We start from the raw sequence: 23,100 nt of genomic DNA, 5'->3' as shown, positions 1-23,100 counted from the left end.
ATTCTCTGTCTTCTCATTTTGCTTAAGTTACTGTGTTTGGGGTCTTCTTGTCGCAGGCTGTAGGTTCGTAGTTCCCGTTGTTTTTGGTGTCTGCCCCCAGTGGCTAAGGTTGTTTCAGTGGGTTGTGTAGGCTTCCTGGTGGAGGGGACTAGTGCCTGTGTTCTGGTGGATGAGGCTGGATCTTGTCTTTCTGGTGGGCAGTTCCACGCCTGGTGGTGTGTTTTGGGGTGACTGTGGCCTTATGCTTTTAGGCAGCCTCTCTGCTAATGGGTGGGGTTGTTTTCCTGTCTTACTAGTTGTTTTGCATAGTGTGTCCAGCAGTGTAGCTTGCTGGTCATTGAGTCGAGCTGGGTCTTGGCGTTGAGATGTAGATCTCTGGGAGATTTTCGCCGTTTGATATTACGTGGAGCTGGGAGGTGTCTTGTGGACCATTGTCCTGAACTTGGCTCTCCCATCTCAGAGGCAGAGGCTTGATGCCTGGCTGGAGCACCAAGAGCTTGTCATCCACACGGCTCAGAATAAAAGCGAGAAAAAAAAGAAAGAAAGAGGAAGATAGAATTAAATCAAATAAAGTTATTAAAATAAAAAATAATTATTAAAACAATCTTTTTAAAGTAAAAAAGAAAAAGAAGAGAGCAACAAACTAAAAAGCAAATCCACCAATGATAATTGGCGCTAAAAAGTATACTAAGAACAAAAACGGACAGACAGAACCCTAGGACAAATGGTAAAAGCAAAGCTATACAGACAAAATCACTCACAGAAGCATACACATGCACATTCACAAAAAGAGAAAAACGGAAATATATATATATATATCATTGCTCCCAAAGTTCACCTCCTCAATTTGGGATGATTCGTTGTCTATTCAGGTATTCCACAGATGCAGGGTACATCAAGTTGATTGTGGAGATTTAATCCGCTGCTCCTGAGGCTGCTGGGAGAGATTTCCCTTTCTCTTCTTTGTTCGCATAATTTCCGGGGTTCAGCTTTGGATTTCGACCCACCTCTGCATGTAGGTTGCCTGAGGGCATGTGTTCTTCTCTCAGACAGGACGGGGTTAAAGGAGTAGCTGATTCGGGGGCTCTGGCTCACTCAGGCCAGGGGGAGGGAGGGGTACGGCGTGCGGGGCGAGCCTTTGGTGGTAGAGGCCGGCGTGACGTTGCACCAGCCTGAGGCGCGCTGTGTGTTCTCCTGGGGAAGTTTTCCCTGGATCATGGGACCCTGGCAGTGGCGGGCTGCACAGGCTCCCGGAGGGGCGGTGTGGATAGTGACCTGTGCTCGCACACAGGCTTCTTGGTGGCGGCAGCAGCAGCCTTAGCGTCTCATGCCCGTCTCTGGGATCCGCGCTGATAGCCGCGGCTCGTGCCTATCTCTGGAGCTCCTTTAAGCAGCACTCTGAATCCCCTCTCCTCGCGCACCAGGAAACAAAGAGGCAAGAATAAGTCTTTCCTCTTCGGCAGGTCCAGACTTTTTCCCGGACTCCCTCCCGGCTAGCCATGGCGCACTAACCCCCTTCAGGCTGTGTTCACGCAGCCAACCCCAGTCCTCTCCTGGGATCTAAGCTCCGAAGCCTGAGCCTCAGCTCCCAGCCCCCGCCCGCCCCGGCGGATGAGCAGACAAGGCTCTCGGGCTGGTGAGTGCCGGTGGGCCCTGATTCTCTGTGCGGGAATCTCTCCGCTTTTCCCTCCGCACCCCTGTTGCTGTGCTTTCCTCCGCGGCTCCGAAGCTTCCCCCCTCCACCACCCGCAGTCTCTGCCCGCGAAGGGGCTTCCTAGTATGTGGAAACCTTTCCTCCTTCACAGCTCCGTCTCACTGGTGCAGGTCCTGTCCCTATTCTTTTGTCTCTGTCTTCTCTTTTACCCTACCCAGGTACGTGGGGAGTTTCTTGCCTTTTGGGAAGTCTGAGGTCTTTTGCCAGCGTTCAGTAGGTGTTCTGTCGCAGCTGTTCCACATGTAGATGTATTTCTGATGTATCTGTGGGGAGGAAGGTGATCTCCGCGTCTTACTCTTCCGCCATCTTGAAGCTCCTCCCATTTAATAGTTTTTCTTCATGTAATTTGCTTTAACTCATTTTTAAAATACCTTCAAAAGAATTTAGGGAGGCTTCCCTGGTGGCCCAATGGTTGAGAGTCCGCCTGCCGATGCAGGGGACACGGGTTCGCGCCCCGGTCCGGGAAGATCCCACATGCCGGAGCGGCTGGGCCCGTTACCCATGGCCACTGAGCCTGTGCGTCCAGAGCCTGTGCTCCACAACGGGAGAGGCCACAACAGTGAGAGGTCCGCGTACCTCAAAAAAAAAAAAAGAAAGAAAAAAAATAATTTAGGGGCAGTTTTCACTTTTTATAGATTAACACTTTCCTTGAAAGTCTTTTGGCCTCGCCAATAAATGTTTTTCCAGAGATTCAAAGAAGATCCCACCTGATAGTAATGTACTAATTAGAGACCATATGGACAGAGCTAGAGCTATGAGGTCTATAAAATTCAGTATCAAATTTCACCTCATTGTTGTTAAAGGAAAAAATGCTCTAATTCATTATTCATCATTTCCATAAGTTCAAACATTGGTATAATGTTTCCCAAAGTTTCTTTCAAGCAAATTATGTAAGCTATTCAAAATTAAATTCAAAACAGTGTACCTTTGACATTTGAGTTTAATACCTGATGCATTGCCTTATCACATGCTACTCACAAAGGCCAGTGATATACAATGATTTGTGATTTTCCCCCATGTAAATTTCAGTTTCCTACACTGAGAGGTGGATGTATGGAAACAAGTCAGCACCGGGCATCAGCTCCTGAGTTCAGCTTTGCTGTGCCGTCTTTTCATTTCATCTGCAGGAAGTCTTCAGAAGTAAAAAGAAAAATACAAAACAAAACCAGCAAAAGCAAAAACAATACTTGGCCATATTTCATGAACGAAATGAGTTATAGCAGTATTCATTAATTTTGAGATTTGTAAAGGTCTTAGTACGCCAAGAATGTCAAAGATCAACTGTACTGTGTTTAGTTGCTAATCAGAGCTATCCATCTCTAAATATTTTCTCTTTATTTCCCTTGGTAACCGTGTCTTTACAAATTTATCTCCCAGAGAGGTATGTTTTTAATAAAAGAAAACTTGTGGTAAAAGGGTCATATTCCATCTGTGAAAGTATTTGCTCTCTAAAAGTACAGTTTCCAGACCACTCATTCCAAATTTTAAGCATTTATTATGAACTCCTAAATAAATTATTCCTTAAGCCTTTAGACTTCAAGAGATATTACTATATCTATGTACTATAGTCGTTTGGATTTTTAAGTAATGAGATTGCACATTTGTCTCTCCTAGAACCACCAAGACCCATTGCTCCTCCGCAGCTGCTTGGTGTTGGGCCTACATATTTGCTGATTCAGCTAAATGCCAACTCCATCATTGGTGATGGTCCCATCATTCTGAAAGAAGTAGAGTACAGAATGACATCAGGATCCTGGACAGAAACCCATGCAGTCAATGCTCCAACTTATAAATTATGGCATTTGGATCCGGATACTGAATATGAGATCCGTGTTCTACTTACAAGACCTGGTGAAGGCGGGACGGGGCTTCCAGGACCTCCACTAATCACCAGAACCAAATGTGCAGGTAAGACTGAAGAGCCGGCCACTCTGCCAGTGAAGGAATCTAGCATAAGACATACAATATTCATACAATATTAAAAGTACTAATTATTTGGTACATGATTAGTCACACTATTCTAAGAGTTCCAGTTGTAGCCTTAAGTATGTCATAAATTTGAGTGATGTAAGGGCAGTGTGAATGTTTCTCTTTTATTTTTCAGTAGTATTATGAATCCACAGTCTTTTCTTGCATGGTAATTTTGCTTGGCTTGCTTATATTTAGTCCAAAATCTCTGATTGATGCAGGTGAATGTATTATATAGAGAGAAAACCTTTGCAGTTCAAGCAAACGTTGAATACCTTTCTACTGTGTGGAAATTGTCTTCCTCGGTAATTTTGTTATGGTCAGTGCAGACGCCATATCTGATAATACACATAAGAAAAGTTACTCTGAGCCAGTCCTCAGTAAGATAACCCTCCTATTCAGAAAATCCTGTTGTCGAGGATGAATGCAGCAGCTTGGCACCCAGCTGTAAAATACAGAGGCTTTCCATATGTTTTTAAGCCTTGTATTGCCCTCCTAATGCCTGAAACAGAGTGGTGAAAATAATAGCACATGGAGAAAACACAAAGAAAGAATAAAAAGTGAAATAAAAAGTAATATAAAAGCATACATCCTAGTTTCTTATTGTACGATTGTTATAATGAGAGAAAATGTTAGCTATTTATTAAAAGCCACTGAAAAGTTTGTCTAAGTTATTAGAGTATACTTTTAGTGCACTGTTTATTTTATTGTTGAAAATAGTTTAATTTTTTAGGTCAGTTGAAAGAAACATTTTTTATCCATCAAGCATTATGTTGAAACACCTGCAAAGTTAGTACCTGGGTCTATGCGTCTTGAACATTTATAGATTTAGGTTCTGAAAATTGAAAACTAAGACCATGGGGATCTATGAAACTGTAAATGCCTGTAAAATGTCTTTTGTTTCTTTAACATCTGTTTAGCAGTTACAGTATTCTGAGGCTACCCACCAAGAGTACTGATCTAAGATCAAAGCAAAATCCATGCAATTACCTAATGTACTGTCATCCCTAAATATTTTTTATTCTGGTTCAATTTTTATATGTTAATATTTATATATTAATTGTAAATATCAATATATTTCATATATTAATATTGAAAAATGCTCACCAATAGGAAGCTTAACGGCTCCATCATTAGTCTCAGATGTAGACAACAGAGTCTAGTAATTTGCTGATTGGTGTCATACATTTATCCTGTGGTTGAAAAATAGCTTAACCTCAAAAACACTGGTAAGTCTCCATGGCTCAGCCTAAATCACACAAATTCCTTTTCAAATTTGTTGTACAGCTATGTCTTTTCATTCTAGGTAATGTGACAAATTATTCTTATTGTAGTAAATGAACTTCCTGAGGGGAAAAACAATTTAACTCTACAACCTCAACTAGTCAGAGAAATAATTTAAAAAGGAGACAGTATGGAAACTGAGAAGTAGCTCACTCTTCCAAAATTAATATCCAGTGCTAACATAAAAAGATGAATAGTGATATCCATTTTACTGAAGATATTGCCTACACATATTTTCTGATAAAATTACCTTTTTCTGCCTACATTTAATCCTTATAAGGTATATACAAATTAAAATAATAAGTGTTGATTTACTATTCCAGAGATCTTCCTTGTGACTTTTTGTGCCCTAACTTCTTTCTTTTAAATATCTCATCTGCCTTCTTATTTTTTTATTTCATCAAAATAGATCCTTAAAAATTTATAGTACCACACAATGTGTTGTTAATATAATGTAATTTTTTAACTTAGGAATTATTTGAAATCGGCCATTGGTGTGAAGGCCAATGGAGATGGCAAATAAATGAAACTGTGGGTTTTTTTTAATACATCTTTATTGGAGTATAATTGCTTTACAGTGTTGTGTTAGTTTCTGTTGTACAACAAAGTGAATCAGCTATAAGTATACATATATCCCCATATCCCCTCCCTCTTGAGCCTCCCTCCCATCCTCCCTATCCCACCCCTCTAGGTCATCACAAAGCATCCAGCTGATCTCCCTGTGCTGTGGAACAGCTTCCCACTAGCCATCCATTTTACATTTGGTAGTGTATATATGTCATTGCTACTCTCTCACTTCATCCCAGTTTCCCCTTCCCCCCCGTGTCCTCAAGTCCATTCTCTACTCTGCGTCTTTATTCCTGCCCTGCCACTAGGTTTATCAGTACTGTTTTTTTAGATTCCATATATGTACATTAACATATGGCGTTTCTTTTTCTATTTCTGACTTACTTCACTCTGTATGAATAACTCAATTTTGTTCGTTTTTATGGCTGAGTAGTGTTCCAATGTATATATGTACCACATCTTCTTTATCCATAGCATGATCTTTTTTGACCCACCTCCTAGAGTAATGGAAATAAAATACAAAATAAACAAATGGGACCTAATGAAACTTAAAAGTTTTTGCACAGCAATGGAAACCATAAACTAGACGAAAAGGCAACCCTCAGAATGGGAGAAAATATTTGCAAACGAAGCAACTGACAAAAGATTAATCTCCAAAATATACAAGCAGCTCATGCAGCTCAATATAAAAAAAACAAACAACCCAATCCAAAAATGGGCAAAAGACCTAAATAGACATTTCTTCAAAGAAGACATACAGATTGCCAACGAACACATGAAAGGGTGCTCATCATCACTAATCATTAGAGAAATGCAGATCAAAACCACAATGAGGTATCACCTCACACCAGTCAGAATTGCCATCATCAAAAAATCTACAAACAGTAAATGCTGGAGAGGGTGTGGAGAAAAGGGAACCCTCCTGCGCTGTTGGTGGGAATGTATATTGATACAGCCACTATGGAGAACAGTATGGGGGTCCCTTAAAAAACTAACAATAGAACTACCTTATGACCCAGCAATCCCACTACTGGGTATATACCCTGAGAAAACCATAATTTAAAAAGACACATGCACCCCAATGTTCATTGCAGCACTGTTTACAATTGCCAGGACATGGAAGCAACCTAAATGTCCATCGACAGGTGAATGGATAATGAAATTGTGTTTTAAGGCTAGTTATGCTCTATTAAGTGGATGAAAAGAACATGTTGATGAGCATTGATTTATCCCTATTGAATACTTATGTTCAGAATGCATATTGAGCTGCAGTAAGTAAAAATAGGACTGTAAAGTGTTTGAGATATTTTACTTTGAGAATAACCTTATCTGTATGGGAGGGGATAGAGTAAAAATAACTTACACTCATAGCTGCTTTCAAATTTATAAATGTCTTGACATTTTGAAATAATATTGGTCTTTTTTTCTGATATGTTATTTGAGAAACATTTAAGTTGTGGGCTCTGTGGCATAAAATGGTATCAAGCTCACTCATCTGTAGTTTTACTTCCAAATTTAAAAAGTTTTTTTTAAAACTATCTTTCACATGTGGTGAGTCTTTGTCACATATCTTTATTAATTTATTTATGTCCTCATAAGGTGTGTTTGATGCAGGTTTTATGGTAAAAAAAAAGTGCTTATAAACTAGATTTCCAGGTACATTGTAGATTGTAGAGAAACTGGTTACTGTTTTATAGGAATGTCTACTAATCTTGCTCTATTATTAGAAAAAGAGGGAAAGCTTATGCAATTATATATTCTATTAATTTTTAAATAATCCTGAAAAGCAGAAGTTGGATATAATTGATAAACATTGCATGTCTAAATACAGAGTCAGTAAAGGTTAAATTTATGATGTCCATCCACTTCTCTTCAAGGTTCCTTTCCCCAGGTTTAAGATCCCTCAAACCCTACCAACACCAGCATCATCACTAGACTCAGCCTGGTGTTTTATAACAACAAAATAGAACACAACTTATGCTATGATATTATCTGATATTTAGTACAAAAATTCTTCATGGTCTGGGGAAATGATCCCTTTAAGACACCAAACATAACTTTTGGAGAAGTTCCCATCTAATTCTATTAAATTGTGCAAACTCTGAATACTGGTTCTATAAACCATTCCATTTTAACAAATATTAGGAGAATGTCATGGTGTAGGGTAGTGTTTTACCATTAATATCATCTGGTTGAGTAAATATTTATTGTTTTGAAATAGCTATTTTAATGCATTCTACATGTTAGACCACCAAGAAGCCTTTGAAGATAAGTATAAATTTTTTTTAGCTATATGTATGTGTCTGATATCAATTTCACATGAATTTCTTATAAGTAACAAAGGGATGATGATTACTTTCAGTCTCTCAGAAATTCTTATTTTATTTTGGTGAATCACAGAGGAACAATTTTTGACTACTAGGGACCTATCAAAGAGTAAATTAGTTACTATTTGGTGTCTTAAAAACTCCATTTTAATGTAGTTAAGCCTTTGAAATTTTACTTCTGGCAATAGTAAACTTTTTCATTCTTGGCAGAGATCTGTCAATAAATAATTTTACAGCAAATTAATGAAATGGTTTTATTTATGTATTAATGAGTATATTTTGTATTTTAAATGCAAGTGTAGATTTTCATAATTCAGTATTGATTGGTACTGCTTTATAATTATTTGGATATTATTATCCCAATTTTGTAGCTGGTGAATCTAAGATTCAAGAAAAACAAAATAAAAACAATGATTTGGCTAACCTCAGCCAACTGGGCCACTGGGGCTCACACCCATTTTCTGGAACTTGAAAAGCCTGAATTTTTTCCCCTCTTTCTCCTACTACAGGCGATCTTTCCCACCCCCACCCCCTTTCAGAAGAAGAGTGTAGCCTGAGTAAATGAAAGTGTGATGTCTGGGAGGGATGTACATTTAAAAAAATTGAATCTTCATGGCTGAATTATTCCTTGAGAAAACAGCTTAATGTTTGCAACTTCAGTTTTATTAAAAGCACAGTTGATTAGTGTGTTGACACTCAAGTATACACTCTTAAATATTTTAAACAGTTAAAGAAGTGTAAAAAATGTTTTACACTATTCTTTTCTGAAAATGTCCTACCTAGTTGCCAAAGCTGTGTCTTTGTTTTCTTTCTGAAGTACATTAAAATCATTTGGTAAGTGCAATTACCTGCTTCAGGGTTACTCAAGTTAGGAGAGGTGGTAATTACAGCCTCTGGTGCCTGTAGCCACCTACCCTTGCCTCATGCTTCTCTATGTGCCTGAGGGGTATGATTACTTCGTTGTTAGCTTACAGCCTGACCCATGTTATTGTTCACATAATGCTTTTTCAGGCATTTTATACATTTTTAAAAAGGTATAAATGTGACATTGTCTTAAATGGGAAGTAATTCAAAAACTCCACTGAACAGTCAAAGAAAGCATACTTGTTTTTTCAGTGTGTCTATTTCCTCTGGGTATACCATCTGGTACAGAAGCTAAGAAAATACAGTTTTCTCTTTCTCTTATTAAATGGGAATAAAATATGCCATCATCAGAAATTGTCTGCATTGCTTGCTTTGGCAATTGCATGTTAAAATTGCTCTTTTAAATTGCCTTCTGCTTCTGGGTAACCCATTGTGGCACTGCTTTATGATTAACTGACATTTTAACAGCATCTTCTTCATAGGGAAAGTCAAGAGTTCAGGGTGTCCAGAACGTAGTATATTTACACAGTTGGGAAAGCTACTCTCTACTCTTACATTGAAGTTCAGTGCTCTTGGCAATTCTCATTGAAAAATGTAGATCTATGAAGCAGTGAAAAAGAGAGTGTCTTATTTTAAACGTAAACATTTACTAAAACTGCATTTTTTTCTCTCCTAAGTCCAAAATGGAAGGAAACAAAACAATACTCAGGCGTACACCAGAAACCACAGAGTAAGGAATTAAATTTTGGCCTTTTAGCTATAGTATCATCAGCAAAGTGGAACCATATATTGATTTTTATTGTGGTCTAAGATAGTTATCAATCACAAAGACTATTTATCATTGAAACTCAGCCTTGCAGTTAAACAAAAAACAAAATAAACAGCTCTGTAAGAATTGGTATGGTTTAACAGTATAAGGTTGCCATATGGTTTGATTTCAGTTGAAGGCTTATATCAGTGCTTGTTTTAAAATTTTTTTGAAATTTATTAATATGATTTTTACATGGCTTCTTTATTGTTTTTGAGCAAAAAATTTTAAAGGCAATGCTATTATTATTGAAGTAAAAAAAACTAAATCTAAAAAGCCATAAGAAAAGTAATGGAAAACAACAGTTCTTCAATTTTCTTAAAAATCTAAAAGAGTAAAACCCTCTTATAGATTTTTTTTTCTTTTTTAGTGAGTAAAACCTGATTTTGTTTTTCAGATTCTGTAGGGAATATTTCAGTTTGAAAGACATTTATCTATTCAGAGAAATTTTATTGGCTTTGTCGTTTGTTAACAGCACTGGGTTAAGTACTAGGTCTTCAAAGTTATACAAGCAGTGCCTTGCACTTAAGTTCCTAGTAGTCACGAGGGACAGCCCTATAAACAGAGTAAAATGCAAAGTGAAAGCAGTGAAGCTCTTCCTGTTTTTCAAGAAAGTGTTTCCGAGAAGCTGTCACCAGGAAAAGATGGCTTTTAAACTGGATCTTAAAAATTGACTATGAGTTTTTAAGGCAGAAAGAACAGAAAACAGAATAAAAAACAGAGGGAACCATATGCTTATCCCAGTTGTTAACATTGCTGATGTTTTTTGGATTATGAAAATAGATGGAGCATTGGCTGACTCTGGGCTGTGGTAGAACAGAAGCTGCAGGTGGGATGTGGCCAGGGCTAATGTAGCCCAGGCTGCTATCCTGTTGTTTTTAAGAAGCAGATTGACATTACTGGATTTGCTTTTAGAAAGGTCATCTCTCTGTGGAAGAGGAGTTAGAACTAAGGAAAGACTGGGAGCGGAAAAACCATGGAATCATGCTTATAATCAAAATATGCTGTCTATTATCTTCGCTATAGCATGTCTCTCTTACTGTAGATCAGAAATAGGATATCTATAAATTCCTGGAAATATTGTCATTTCTAATAATCAAAGTTCCTTTCATTAAAGGGATTTTAAAGATATTTTATAGGTGATCTAACTTACTTTATTGTTTGATTTACTTTTCTTTTTCAAATATATGGGTCAACCAGTGTCCTTAATACGCATGCAAAATCCATGGTATAATACGTTATTGTAGAGGAGAAAATTATGAAGGATTGGAGAGAAATTCAAGAGCTACTGTGTATTTGGTGGGATATTTATTCATTTCATAAATTTTATTGAGGTTGGAGTTGTGTACATTGCCATGCTGAGGACTATAGAAGATACAACATTAGTAGGACAGGCTTCCTACTCTTCAGGAACTGACAGTCTAGTGTAAGAAACCATAATACCAATAAAAGTATAGTAAGTTATATAATAAAAATACAAAGCACTTTGGAACTCCAGAGACGAGGGGGTTAATTTCTGACCCCAAAACCATTTTTCTCAAGCAATATGTTTGAAAACAATATCAACCATTCTTTCCTGAACACAGCTGGATTAACACTTCTGTTAGCCTTATCCCTAATTCCTTAACTGTGAAATAATGTATAAAACGATGTGCAGCCGGTAGTCACCATAAGGATGATTTGCCTTCTCTTTTTCCTTTCTTCTAACACATAGGGAAACTATATGCACAGATGGAGGCATTAAATTGAAAATATAATTCACATCCTAATTTTTTTTATTTTTTAAAAGATTTATTATTTTATTTATTTATTTTATTTTTTGGCTGTGTCGGGTCTTAGTTGCAGCATGCAGGATCTTTGTTGAGGCATGTGGAATCTTTTTTCGTTCGGCGCGCGGTCCGCTGGGGTTTCTTTCTAGTTGCAGTGCGCCGGCTTCTCTCTAGTTGTGCTGTGTGGGTTTTCTCTTCTCTAGTTGTGGCTTGCAGGGTCCAGGGTGTGTGGGCTCTGTAGTTGTGGCACACGGGCTTTGTTGCTCTGTGGCATATGGGATCCCAGTTCCCCCACCAGGGATCGAACCCGCGTCCCCTGCAGTGTAAGGCGGATTCTTTACCAGTGGTCCACCAGGGAAGTCCCTCACATCCTAATTTAAATTATCCAAGTAATTTGTGTGGTTGCTTTTGAATTCTCTGGGGCCCATGGATGATAGCAATGTTATTCTAAATTTCAATGGAGAGAGAGATTAACTTATAATATAAGCAACTTCTGTTAAGTCTCCTAGTAGTCTATAATGCTAGGAACCCCAGTATAAGAGTCATGAAAGGTAAACAAATATGAAATCCTCTTTCCCACTGCCTCTTTTGTTTTTTGCCTCAGGCATGGGATGTACCTTTAACCATATGTACAGTTTATGGCACGTTTTCCAATAGCTGTGTAACTAATTAAGTAGAGTTGGGCTGCTTTCAGCTTAAAATTGTCTTCTTTTGACTTATTTCGTTGCTAGAAAGCATTTGGTACCAGTAAAAATGACACTTTTAATTTATCCACAGTACTTTACTACATGCTGAGTCTGTTAACAGTATCATTAAGTACTCTTTTTATTGGCTTCATTTGTTTTTATTGAATTTTGCATATGCAGTAAAGCTGACAGGTGAAAATGATTTGAATAACAGCATCAGTTCCATTAAATATCCTGGATACCCCTCTGGTCCTAGGTTTTTATTTGAAATTAGGAAGTAGAAATAGCAGTAAAATAATATCTTAATAATGTCTTAAGTGATAATAACATAAGAATATCTGAAAAAGAAAATGACATGGGTAGAATTAAGAAGCTATGGGTCAATCACCTCCTAGAGAAATGGAAATAAAAACAAAAATAAACAAATGGGACCTAATGAAACTTAAAAGCTTTTGCACAGCAAAGGACACCGTAAACAAGACAAAAAGACAACCCTCAGAATGGGAGAAAATATTTGCAAATGAAGCAACTGACAAAGGATTAATCTCCACAATTTACAAGCAGCTCATGCAGCTCAATATCAGAATAACAAAAACCCAATCCAAAAATGGGCAGAAGACCTAAATAGACATTTCTCCAAAGATATACAGACTGCCAACAAACACATGAAAGGATGCTCAACATCACTAATCATTAGAGAAATGCAAATCAAAACTACAATGAGGTATCATCTCACACCAGTCAGAATGGCCATCATCAGAAAATCTAGAAACAATAAATGCTGGAGAGGGTGTGGAGAAAAGGGAACACTCTTGCACTGTTGGTGGGAATGTAAATTGGTACAGCCACTATGGAGAACAGTATGGAGGTTCCTTAAAAAACTAACAATAGAACTACCGTATGACCCAACAATCCCACTACTGGGCATATACCCTGAGAAAACCATAATTCAAAAAGAGTCATGTACCAAAATGTTCATTGCAGCTCTATTTACAATAGCCAGGAGATGGAAGCAACCTAGGTGTCCATCAATAGATGAATGGATAAAGAAGATGTGGCACATACATACAATGGAATATTACTCAGCCATAAAAAGAAACGAAATTGAGTTATTTGTAGTGAGGCGGATGGACCTATAGTCTGTCATACAGAGTGAAGTAAGTCAGAAAGAGAAAAAGAAATACCATATGCTAACACGTATATATGGAATCTAAGAAAAAAAAAATGTCATGAAGAACCTAGGGGCAAGATGGGAATGAAGACACAGACCTACTAGAGAATGGACTTGAGGATATGGGGAGGGGGAAGGGTAAGCTGTGACAGAATGAGAGAGTGGCGTGGACATATATACACTACCAAACGTAAAATAGATAGCTAGTGGGAAGCAGCCACGTAGCACAGGGAGATCAGCTCGGTGCTCTGTGACCGCCTAGAGGGGTGGGATAGGGAGGGTGAGAGGGAGGGAGATGCAAGAGGGAAGAGATATGGGAACATATGTATATGTATAACTGATTCACTTTGTTACAAAGCAGAAACTAACACACCATTGTAAAGCAATTATACTCCAATAAAGATGTTAAAAAAAAAGAAGCTATGGGTCAAGATTGATCAAACACTAAAGGATGCGTTCTGTATGAAGGATGGACTCAAGAGACTCAGCCTGTGAACTTCAGACCTCTTCAATGGTGCCATTGTGGTTACACTGGTGCACAGACTTGTCCTTGATTTTCTTCCTTTTTACCCGGAGAATCTACCTTTGTCTTCAGTTGTCACTGCCTGTTTACTTCCTTATTTGAATTATAATTTATTTTCGTTGCTTTGGAATAAAAAGCAAAATTCTTAAAGTCAGGCTTTGTCAAAAAAAAAAAATTGCAGTCCCGTTTTCTTGAGCAGGGTTTGGTGGGGGAGGAGTACAGCTTATTATTTTTGGAACTCACTTATTTAGAACCATTCTAGTTAGTGTTTTTGAAGAGTGTTGGTCATTCTGTACGATTTCTTGAGTGGAAAAAATTACTTTATAAAGATGTATCATTATTTTCATAATTTAACTTTACTCTTAAAATCTGAGGATGTGATCATCCTCTGAGAATTTCATTTTTTGATCTTCACTGTCTTCCTACAAGATACGGCCTTATTATAGCTAATAATTACTGTAAGGATGACTCTTCCATCCTTTTTCCTTTCCACCAACCTGTATATAAACTACAGAGGAGAAAAAAGCATATTTGAAGGAAAAATAATGAGTGGATTCTAATCTCGGGTATTGTAAGTTATGTTACACTTTGTGAACCCAACAAAAAATGAACTTCAAAGGGCAGAAATTCATGCGTTCATGTCACCCTAAGCAAGATACGTGCAAATTCAGCTGTCACTACATATGATATGGCCTAGAAATCATTGAGTGATGTCCATTTTAATTGTCTCAGCCAAATAATATGGGTGAAGTTTGAGTTAAAATTACTCATCTTTCATTCTCTGGCTTTGTTACTATTTCCTACCTCCATGTAATACTTCATAATAAAAAAATAGTCATCAAAAAAGTTTATTTTTATGTGTTATTGTAGTTTTAAGCTGGTACTGTTAAAATATATGAACATCATATTTTTTGTACTCTTACATGTGAATCTATAATACTTTATTGTCAAAATACCTTTGTTTTAACATATTATATATATACATATATATATAATATATATATGTATATATATAATAGGATCCCCTTTTAACAGTAATTATAGAAGGAAAGTGAAATAATTTCTCTGCCAATTATTAGGCATTTCTTAAGTCAAGAGCACCATATACATAGGATGCTTGCTCAAAACTTACGGTAACATTTATTGGAAATCATAATATATTGCTTTGCTATACCTTTTTCTTCTCTAAGATATATCTTACAGGTGAACAGTGGAATGGATATGTAGTTTTGAAATATAAATGGCAGTATTCTTTGACAAGTTTGTTTAGATACTTCATTAACTTTTCTTTAAATCTTTTTTTGCCATCCAGTAAATTATAACAATAAAAGAAGTTTAAGAACATGTTTTAGAGGTTTAATTTATCCAATACTGAACAACATAATCTTAAGCTGCCACTCATTTTATCACCATTATACGATGGCATTTTAAAGCTTTGGGGAAAAAATATAACTTAAAAACAAATTGGTATATTGATGAATTTGTGATTTTTGGACAGATATGTTGGAGCTCACTCTAGTAGTTTAAGAACTGCAATATGAAGATAACAATAGCTGTTCCTTCACCGTGCATTATAATGAAACGTGATGATGCTGTAGAGCATGAAGCTTTGTTTTCTTAAAACACAATTTATATACATCAGATTATTAACATAGACTTTCTCATGGGTTGGGCCAGCAGTTCTGTTGTCCTTCATTTAGTCAGTGAATTTTGAACTCCTACCAGCACTATGGTAGAGCTGGGCAAAAAGTGAAGAGATGACAACTTCTCTCATTTATCTTGTTTTTAAAAGTAAAATTAACAGGTAACTTAGTTAACTTCTAACAAGTGACAGAATGTGGAAACTGACTCATTCTATTTAATTTTACTTAAATGGGTTATTTTCCTCTGTATTTCCAACTCACATAAAGTACATCAGTAGAATACAGAACTCTGCTTATTCTGGAAAGCAACAGGGAGAAAAGTTTTTCTCTGAGTACTCCTTCCAGCTGCTCAGATAATCCTTTCATTTCTGCCTCCTCTTTATTTCTGGCTTACTGTCCACCAAGAGAAACATGCATTTTTGTAAGGCTAAGTTATATCAATGAACCAGTCACTTTTACAACAGGTCAGCTCATTGAATTAAATTAATATTTGATTTTCTCAGCTTAAATGAACCAGTTTAGGTTTTCAGTTAAAATTTTTGCAATCAGTTTTAACAATTTGGATACCACCTTAAAAATTATATAACTGAGGAATACTGAAAAGCAGAATTATTGTTCCAGAGTTCCCTTTTGTGTTTCTCCATTCTGTCTTCTGGTGAATTCCGCATCATAGGTATATGCACTGTGCATGTGTCTGCTCTCTAAAATAACCAGCTTTGCTCTGCTTAGGAGGAGAAAATGTGCTAGGGGAGCACTAACTATCCCTAAGCTTAATTTTTTTGGAGGTGCCTTACTGGAAGTCCCAGATTTTGTAAAGACTTCATTAGAATACATACACCCGAATAGTTTTTATAAATTATCCATAACAAAGCATTACACTAAATTTCACAAATAGAATTTTTTTAAAAAGCATTTTCAACACTACAGTGTTTATGCAACTGTTGTCATTTTTGTCAATGCAGTATTAGTTTTCTCCATGCCCATGCTTTTTTCTTTAAGATGTATATACCAGTTTACATTCTGCTTATTTTATTTGCTGTGATATTAACTCATTTCCCATGTTTCTACGGGACATTCTAACCATCATCTTCAGTGATTGCTTAATATTCTATTGGATATATGTGCTAGAATGTATTTAACCATTCTAATAAAAGTTTAGGCTAACTCCAGTGATTGGCTATTGTGAATGTTGCAGTGAGGATTATGCACTTGTCCTTTTTCTACGTGGCTGAAAAGTACTTGACACATACTCTTCAACTACTCTGTAAGTACTGTATTAGTACACTTTAATGGGCCAGCAAGGGCATGCATTCAGTCATGCAGTTTTAGCACAAGATAGTACTTTATAATTAATCAAGTCCATGTCCCCCATTTATCACTATTCTGCACACTGAGACTCAGTGAGGTAATCTGATCAACATCTTACAGCTATTTGATGACAAAACCAAAACTATTATTCAGATTGCACTTCTTTTTGTTTTTTTTAAACATTCATGTGACTCCCTTTTTAAAAGAAGAATTTTTTTTTTTAATTTATATTTTTGGCTTTGTTTGGTCTGCATTGCTGCTCACAGGCTTTCTCTAGTTGTGGTGAGCGGGGGCTACTCTTCGTTGTGGTACACGGGCTTCTCATTGCAGTGGCTTCTCTTTTGTGGAGCACGGGCTCTAGGTGCACGGGCTTCAGTAGTTGCGCACGGGCTTAGTTGCCCTGGGGCATGTGGGATCTTCCCAGACTAGGGTTTGAACCCGTGTCCCGTGCATTGGCAGGTGGATTCTTAACCACTGCGCCCCCAGGGAAGTCCCACAGATTGCATTTTCTTGTTTTCTTTTACATGAGTATGTCCTACATGCCAGATAGTGCCTTAAGTGCTGGGTATTCTAAAATGAAGACTCTGCTCTGCAGCCACTCAAAATCTGGGGAATCATGATCATAGTAATTACCATTTATTGAGTACTTACTATGCACCAGGCACTAGTGTAAACTCTTAGATTCAAATCCAGGCTGCCTGATTGCATGTCTTTGCTGAGCTGCCCAGAGAGTTTAGCAGGTAGGTATATAGGTAAATAATTAGACCAATAAGTGGCATAATAGATGTGCTTTCAGGCTTTATGGAAGCACAAAGGAGCCTTGAAGTAGGAGTAGAATTTTATGAAGCAGCAGATCATGAGCAATTATGAGCTGAGATTTGTGAGTCAGTAAAATTTAGATTAAAAGCTGGCTCTAATATTTACTACTGGGCAAGTAAGAATCTCTCTAATATTTCATATTGTCATCTGTAAAATTATGATAAATAATTGTACCTGCCCAACTTGCTGTTTGTGAGATAATCAGTCACGTGCTAAAGCTGAGAACTGATTGTTAAATTTTCAGGAATTTTGCCAGCCAGTTTTAAAATCAGTATTAAAGAATAAATCATACAAACGTACAATTATATCAATTATATTTTAAACAAAAGTAATACATACTCAAAGGTTCCTAACTATTTTAATATAGTGAACTATTATCTACGTTCTTGAGACTATCTATGTCTATTTTATCTGTATGTTGGAGATACGACACAATGCTTATCTCTTCCGGTTCTGTCTTGGGAAGCTTAAAACTGTAGTGGGAATATTAGAGCATGGAGATTGGCAAATGCTGCAAATCAGGACTATTTTCTCTCACCACCTCCTCTGTTTTCTGGAGAGCCAAAACCATCTTGAAAGTGCTAAACATTTTCCAGCACACCACTAGAGATAATGCATGCAAAATGCTTACTTAGCGCAGAAATAACCCACAGTAAATATTAGCCATTTCTACATAACAAGCCATTTCACTAAAAACAACTTTTCTCCAATATTTAAAGAATTACTAACATGCAGAATATCTGAAAGAATTATGCATTGAATACCACTACAATTTTCCTTTTGTTGTACTTCCTATATCATATATTTATCGATCTTTCCAACTTTTTATTCATCTATCAGTACATCTTAACTTTTTAACATTATTTTTTAATACATTAGAATATTTTGTTCAAGGGAGTGATTTTTAAAGAATAGTTAAAGAATATGTAGTTTGAATATTTTTACTGAAATGTTTAGAATGGTTTGGTTTTTAGAAATATTTCTCTAGTGGTTGTTGGGAAAAGGATTGAAAGGAGATTCCAGGAGATTTAGAAGGCTTCTAATATCAGTCTAGGCAAAAAATTGATCAGTACTTGAACTGAAGCAGTGCAGGTAAGGATTCCAATGCTGAGGCAGTGATGAAAGAGATTTGAGAGTTGCAATCAGTAGAATTTAGTGACGCATTGGAAGGAATTCTGGCTTGGAAAAGTAAGGTATAGTGACAGCTTTTAACTTGAAGGGGTAAAACATTGGGAAAGTGTTGGAAGGGAGGTTGCTATGTTTAGTTTTAGAAGTGAGATATTGGGTAGGCAGTTATATTCATGGATCTACAGTTCAATAGAGAGGGTAGAGAGCAGGATATACAGATTGGGGCATCATCACCATTTTATTCGTGATGTTGGAGTCATGGGTATGCTTTCCTTGAATTAGAAATTCAGGTAAATTTTGTTCAACCACATTTAAAAAAAATTTGGGGGAGGGTTGAATTATATTTTATACATTAATATCTTTTTGCATGAACTATTCAGATTACTGAAACTGTTCAATGTTTTTATGTAGAACCAACTTAAAAAAATACAGTGGCTGTTTTTTATTTACAAATGCATTAAACTTGATCAGTATATACTTTAAAAAGACTGATTAGTTTGTCGAAGTATGACATCCGTAGTTACGTTTTAAGTGTTCCCCATAATGAGTAGCTCAGAGCATTATGCTAAAGGCAGAATCAAAATGTGGTTTAGTTTTGGTTTTCACCAGCTGATCCTAGGCGAACTTGCCCTCTGTTGAGTGCATTTCTGTCCTCTTTCCCATTTGCTCTCTGACCTCCTTTGGTACCTCATCTCAAAGATTCATGGTGTTCTTATGCAGAATGCATGCACTTAGGAACTCCGCACCATGACAGGAGAGGGTCATGAGCACGTGTAGGAGGGATTAACAGCAGCAGAGGCTTGGTCATTCTTTGGGATGCGAGTATGGGACAAACAGTTGTGTTTGCACTGATATCCTAATAGAACTTTGAGTTATAACAACTTATTTTTTCAGTTTTGTATCAAATTCTACACTTGAGTGCTTTGAAACTGAACTAAAATAATTATTGTGGTTCTTTATACCCTCAAACCAGAAGCCTCTGTAGGACAAATTTAAATAACTAGACTTTCCAAGGATTTTCACCAGAGCAAGTGAAATAAAGTACCTATTTCAGTGAATAGCAGAAAATAAGTGTTTCTTTGTCAGATTTTAGTGGAATGTTCTTGTAGTCTAAAAAGTAGGTCGGCAAGACTGAGATTGTATTGTAAAACAGCAGTACAAATATCTTCTTAAGGAAATGACTCTACAGTTACCTATTATTAAAACAAAAACAAATTTTAGTGATTTATTCCTTAAACTATTCCTTACTCTTTGAGTATAATGCTAATTATATGGGCTAGGTTAATGGGATTTCTACTTTTTTTAGCTGATCACTTTTTCTCTCAGTTGCAATATTTTATAATTGTAATTTTGTAAGTAATCAGTAAGCCCTTTTTAAACCTCTGTTTATTCTAATCATTTATTTAGTTGTGTACAATTTCAATGAAAGGATTCTCGAAATACATTCTAAAGTTGGTTAATCAATTCTTTTATTATCTTTTAAGAAGATGAGTTGGTATGACCTCCATTATGAAATTGACTCTGAGAGAAAGTGTCAAAGTTGGAAATCTATTAAGCTCCTGGAAATATATTTTGACAGAAATATGTATACATATATTTGTAACAGTAAAGTTAAAATTGGGTAATATTACTATTATTTTAAATTTAAAGTCACGAATTGATCTGATGCAGACATCTTTAGGAGTTAGAAATATTCTTTTAAAAAAAATAAGAGGGTATAATCACAGCCTTTTAATATACCTGTCATCAAAAGTCTGAATAATAGAGAAATGAACATGGACCTGCATGCAGCAGAACAGTAGAGCATAGATGCTCCCATATTACAAACAGTACACAATATTTTAATTTTCATGGGACTAGTAAACCATTTATTATATTATGGTTTTAGCAATGAATAGTGCATATGCCTTCAGTTAAAAGTATATCCTTGGCTTGGAGAGGTAGTATTTAAGAAGTTTGGAGTGAGAAATGGTTTGGCAGTGTAACAAGGCATGTTAAAGTGCCTACCTTGAAAGGAAAGAAAAAGAGATGGACATTTCCCATTACTACCTACTGTTAAGGTGCTCACATTATCCCTAAACAACCTCATGCTTGTGGCAATAATCATGCACTGTCGTTTTTTGTACTAATATGAAAGGGCAATTCAATCTTTTTGACAAATACTGCATCACTTCTGGCTTGGCAAATTTTCATCACACAAACCCAGTTGATACATATATAGGTTGTGACACTCTGGCTGAAATGACTTTGGATTAACTGTATCGAGGAAAGTAAAATTTTATTTAAGGTGTTATTTTTCTTCCATTTTCCTTTTCTTCTCTTCCCACCCCAGCCTACCCTCACTCTTGCCCTGAGTTCAAATTCATCCTACTTCCTTGTTCCTTTATAAGCTATATCATTATATCCAGAAAATGTCTTACAGTGAAATTGAAGGAAGCTTTCCATGGATGTTCGTAGTTTGCTTCTTTGTTTATATTTTCTCAGTTGTCTATGCACATCTATGTCCACATGCACCAATGTACAGTCTAAGGGATTCACAAAATTTTTGCTTTCTTACTGGAGCTCTTTTTTCTAAAAAGACCTATTGTATAGTTTTTATAACCGTAGCCTCTCAGAGTCATTCATAGTCTCTGAGTTGGTGTGAAGTATGAACAAAAAAACAAAGCATTTTTGCTTTGATTATTTTATAGTTACAAGTTTTGTACTCCTAAAATGTCCTTTGCAATCATGCCTGGTTTGGAAGTAGTTGTTTTACTTTTTTTCTTCTTTAGTTGCTACATCTTAGTTGCTATATATCTCGTGGAGAGGAAATGAAAGGTTTATTACATTATTACTTTAAAAGATGACACATGAATTCTGTGCTAACTCCCAAAGTGGCACTCCTGAGAAAGAGGTCATTTCTCTGGTAACTTAATATGCCAGGTAAGATTTGTTTGTATTTTAAATAAAGTTACTGAGTTAGGAAATATTAACTTTAGAAAATGCAAACTAAAATCAATAGTTTTTCTAAACCCCCAAACAAGATTACAAAGGAATTATTCATGTCTTTAGCCTCTTTATCATTCTTTCTCAATGAAGTAGCCTATATTGAGTAAAAGCATAACAAGAATAACAAGTAGAAAAATAATTTTATATATGATTTTAATTTAGAAATTAATGATTACAGTCTTTTTTCCATAGCAAATAGCAATGTAATAAACTTTTTGGGAAAAATTTTTGGTATAGTTTTTAATTTAAACTTGTACCTTTAAGATTGATTTCATTTGATAGACTGCCTGCCATCAAACTCGATATTAATGAAATCTTTACTATTAAAATTGGATTGTTTTTTTCCTGGCTCTGTACATATTCTGTGCCATTTTGCTTTTCTCACCAACCAAGTTGTAATAGTATTTTGTATTGTGGTGAGGTTTGAACATATACTTATTTATAAGGCACAGTACAGGCTTTGTCTCAGGTTAAATACTGGAATGATTCCAAAGAAGTTTTTTTTTGTTATCATTGTTGATTAATTTTGGAAATTTGTATATTTTAATCCTGAAGTGGGTAGTTGTTGTTTGATGATATTGATAACTTAAGTGAACTTAAGTAACAGAAAACATAATACCAGTGTTGATTTTACAGGATATAAAACATTATTCAAATAGTCTTTATTTTATTATTTATATATTTACATACAATTATATGTGTTATTTACATCCTTCTTAATTTCAAGAACAATTTGAGATGGTTTACTAGAATATACAAGATTGAACAGAAGAAAAGGAATTGATAAGTAACTTGGGAGAAAAAGGGACACTAGGGGAAAAAAACAGATAGATTTAGAGGGTAATAAGAGTAAACAAACATTTATGTCATCTAATCTGGTGTTATTAGGGAGACCATGGATTTGGTTCTGTGTTTATTAGTAGTAAAAGCAAAATCTAAAACACAGATTTATTTTGTTTATAATAAAAAGCTAACTGACACAGATTTATTTTGTTTATAATAAAAAGCTAATGTTTCAATCACTTACAGCATTCTAAGAACTGTGCTCAGTATTTGACACGTAATTATGTTATTTAATTATTGCAGTGCCCCACAGAGTGGTGATTTGTTCAATTTTACGTATGCCAGAGAGGAATCTCAAAGAAGTTAAGAGTTTTGTCCCAGGTCACACAGCTATTAACTGGTTGAGCTCGGATGTGAATCTGGATACTTCTGACTCCAAGATCCAAAGTCTTATCCACAGAAGTCATAGTTTCATAAGATAAATAAGTCAGTTTCTTCAGGAAAATATACCTTGTCTTAATTCTGAGGCTAAGGAAAAAAAAAACATCTTCTCTGGAGCTCAGCCTTGGTTTAAGGATAAAATGGAGCCTGTCTAGAGGACTGTCTGTAATGCATATTCTTCAGGCAATCCTCTTGAGTATCTCTTTCCTCTTGTGGCTACCAAACTATTTTGTCTTGAGGCTATGAGCAAATTGATTTTCTAAAAGCTAGTCTCCTGTGAACAGTTAATATTAAAGCCACAGGAAAACT

General features: G+C 36.1%; 1 protein-coding gene across 6 annotated transcripts in view; it reads left to right on the top strand.

The window, feature by feature from the left end:
• The window catches only part of PTPRK (protein tyrosine phosphatase receptor type K), a 569,905-nt gene that overhangs the window by 348,596 nt on the left and 198,209 nt on the right, over window positions 1-23,100 (top strand). For all 6 annotated transcript variants that reach the window (XM_079939939.1, XM_079939937.1, XM_079939938.1 and 3 more), the window contains exon 7: window positions 3,329-3,622. In XM_079939939.1, the coding sequence (XP_079796065.1) occupies window positions 3,329-3,622 (294 nt within the window). The remainder of the gene's footprint in view (window positions 1-3,328; window positions 3,623-23,100) is intronic.

Source organism: Stenella coeruleoalba (genome assembly GCF_951394435.1).
Source record: "Stenella coeruleoalba genome assembly, chromosome: 12".
NCBI lineage: Eukaryota > Metazoa > Chordata > Mammalia > Artiodactyla > Delphinidae > Stenella > Stenella coeruleoalba.
This window is presented reverse-complemented; position numbering and strand designations above follow the sequence as displayed.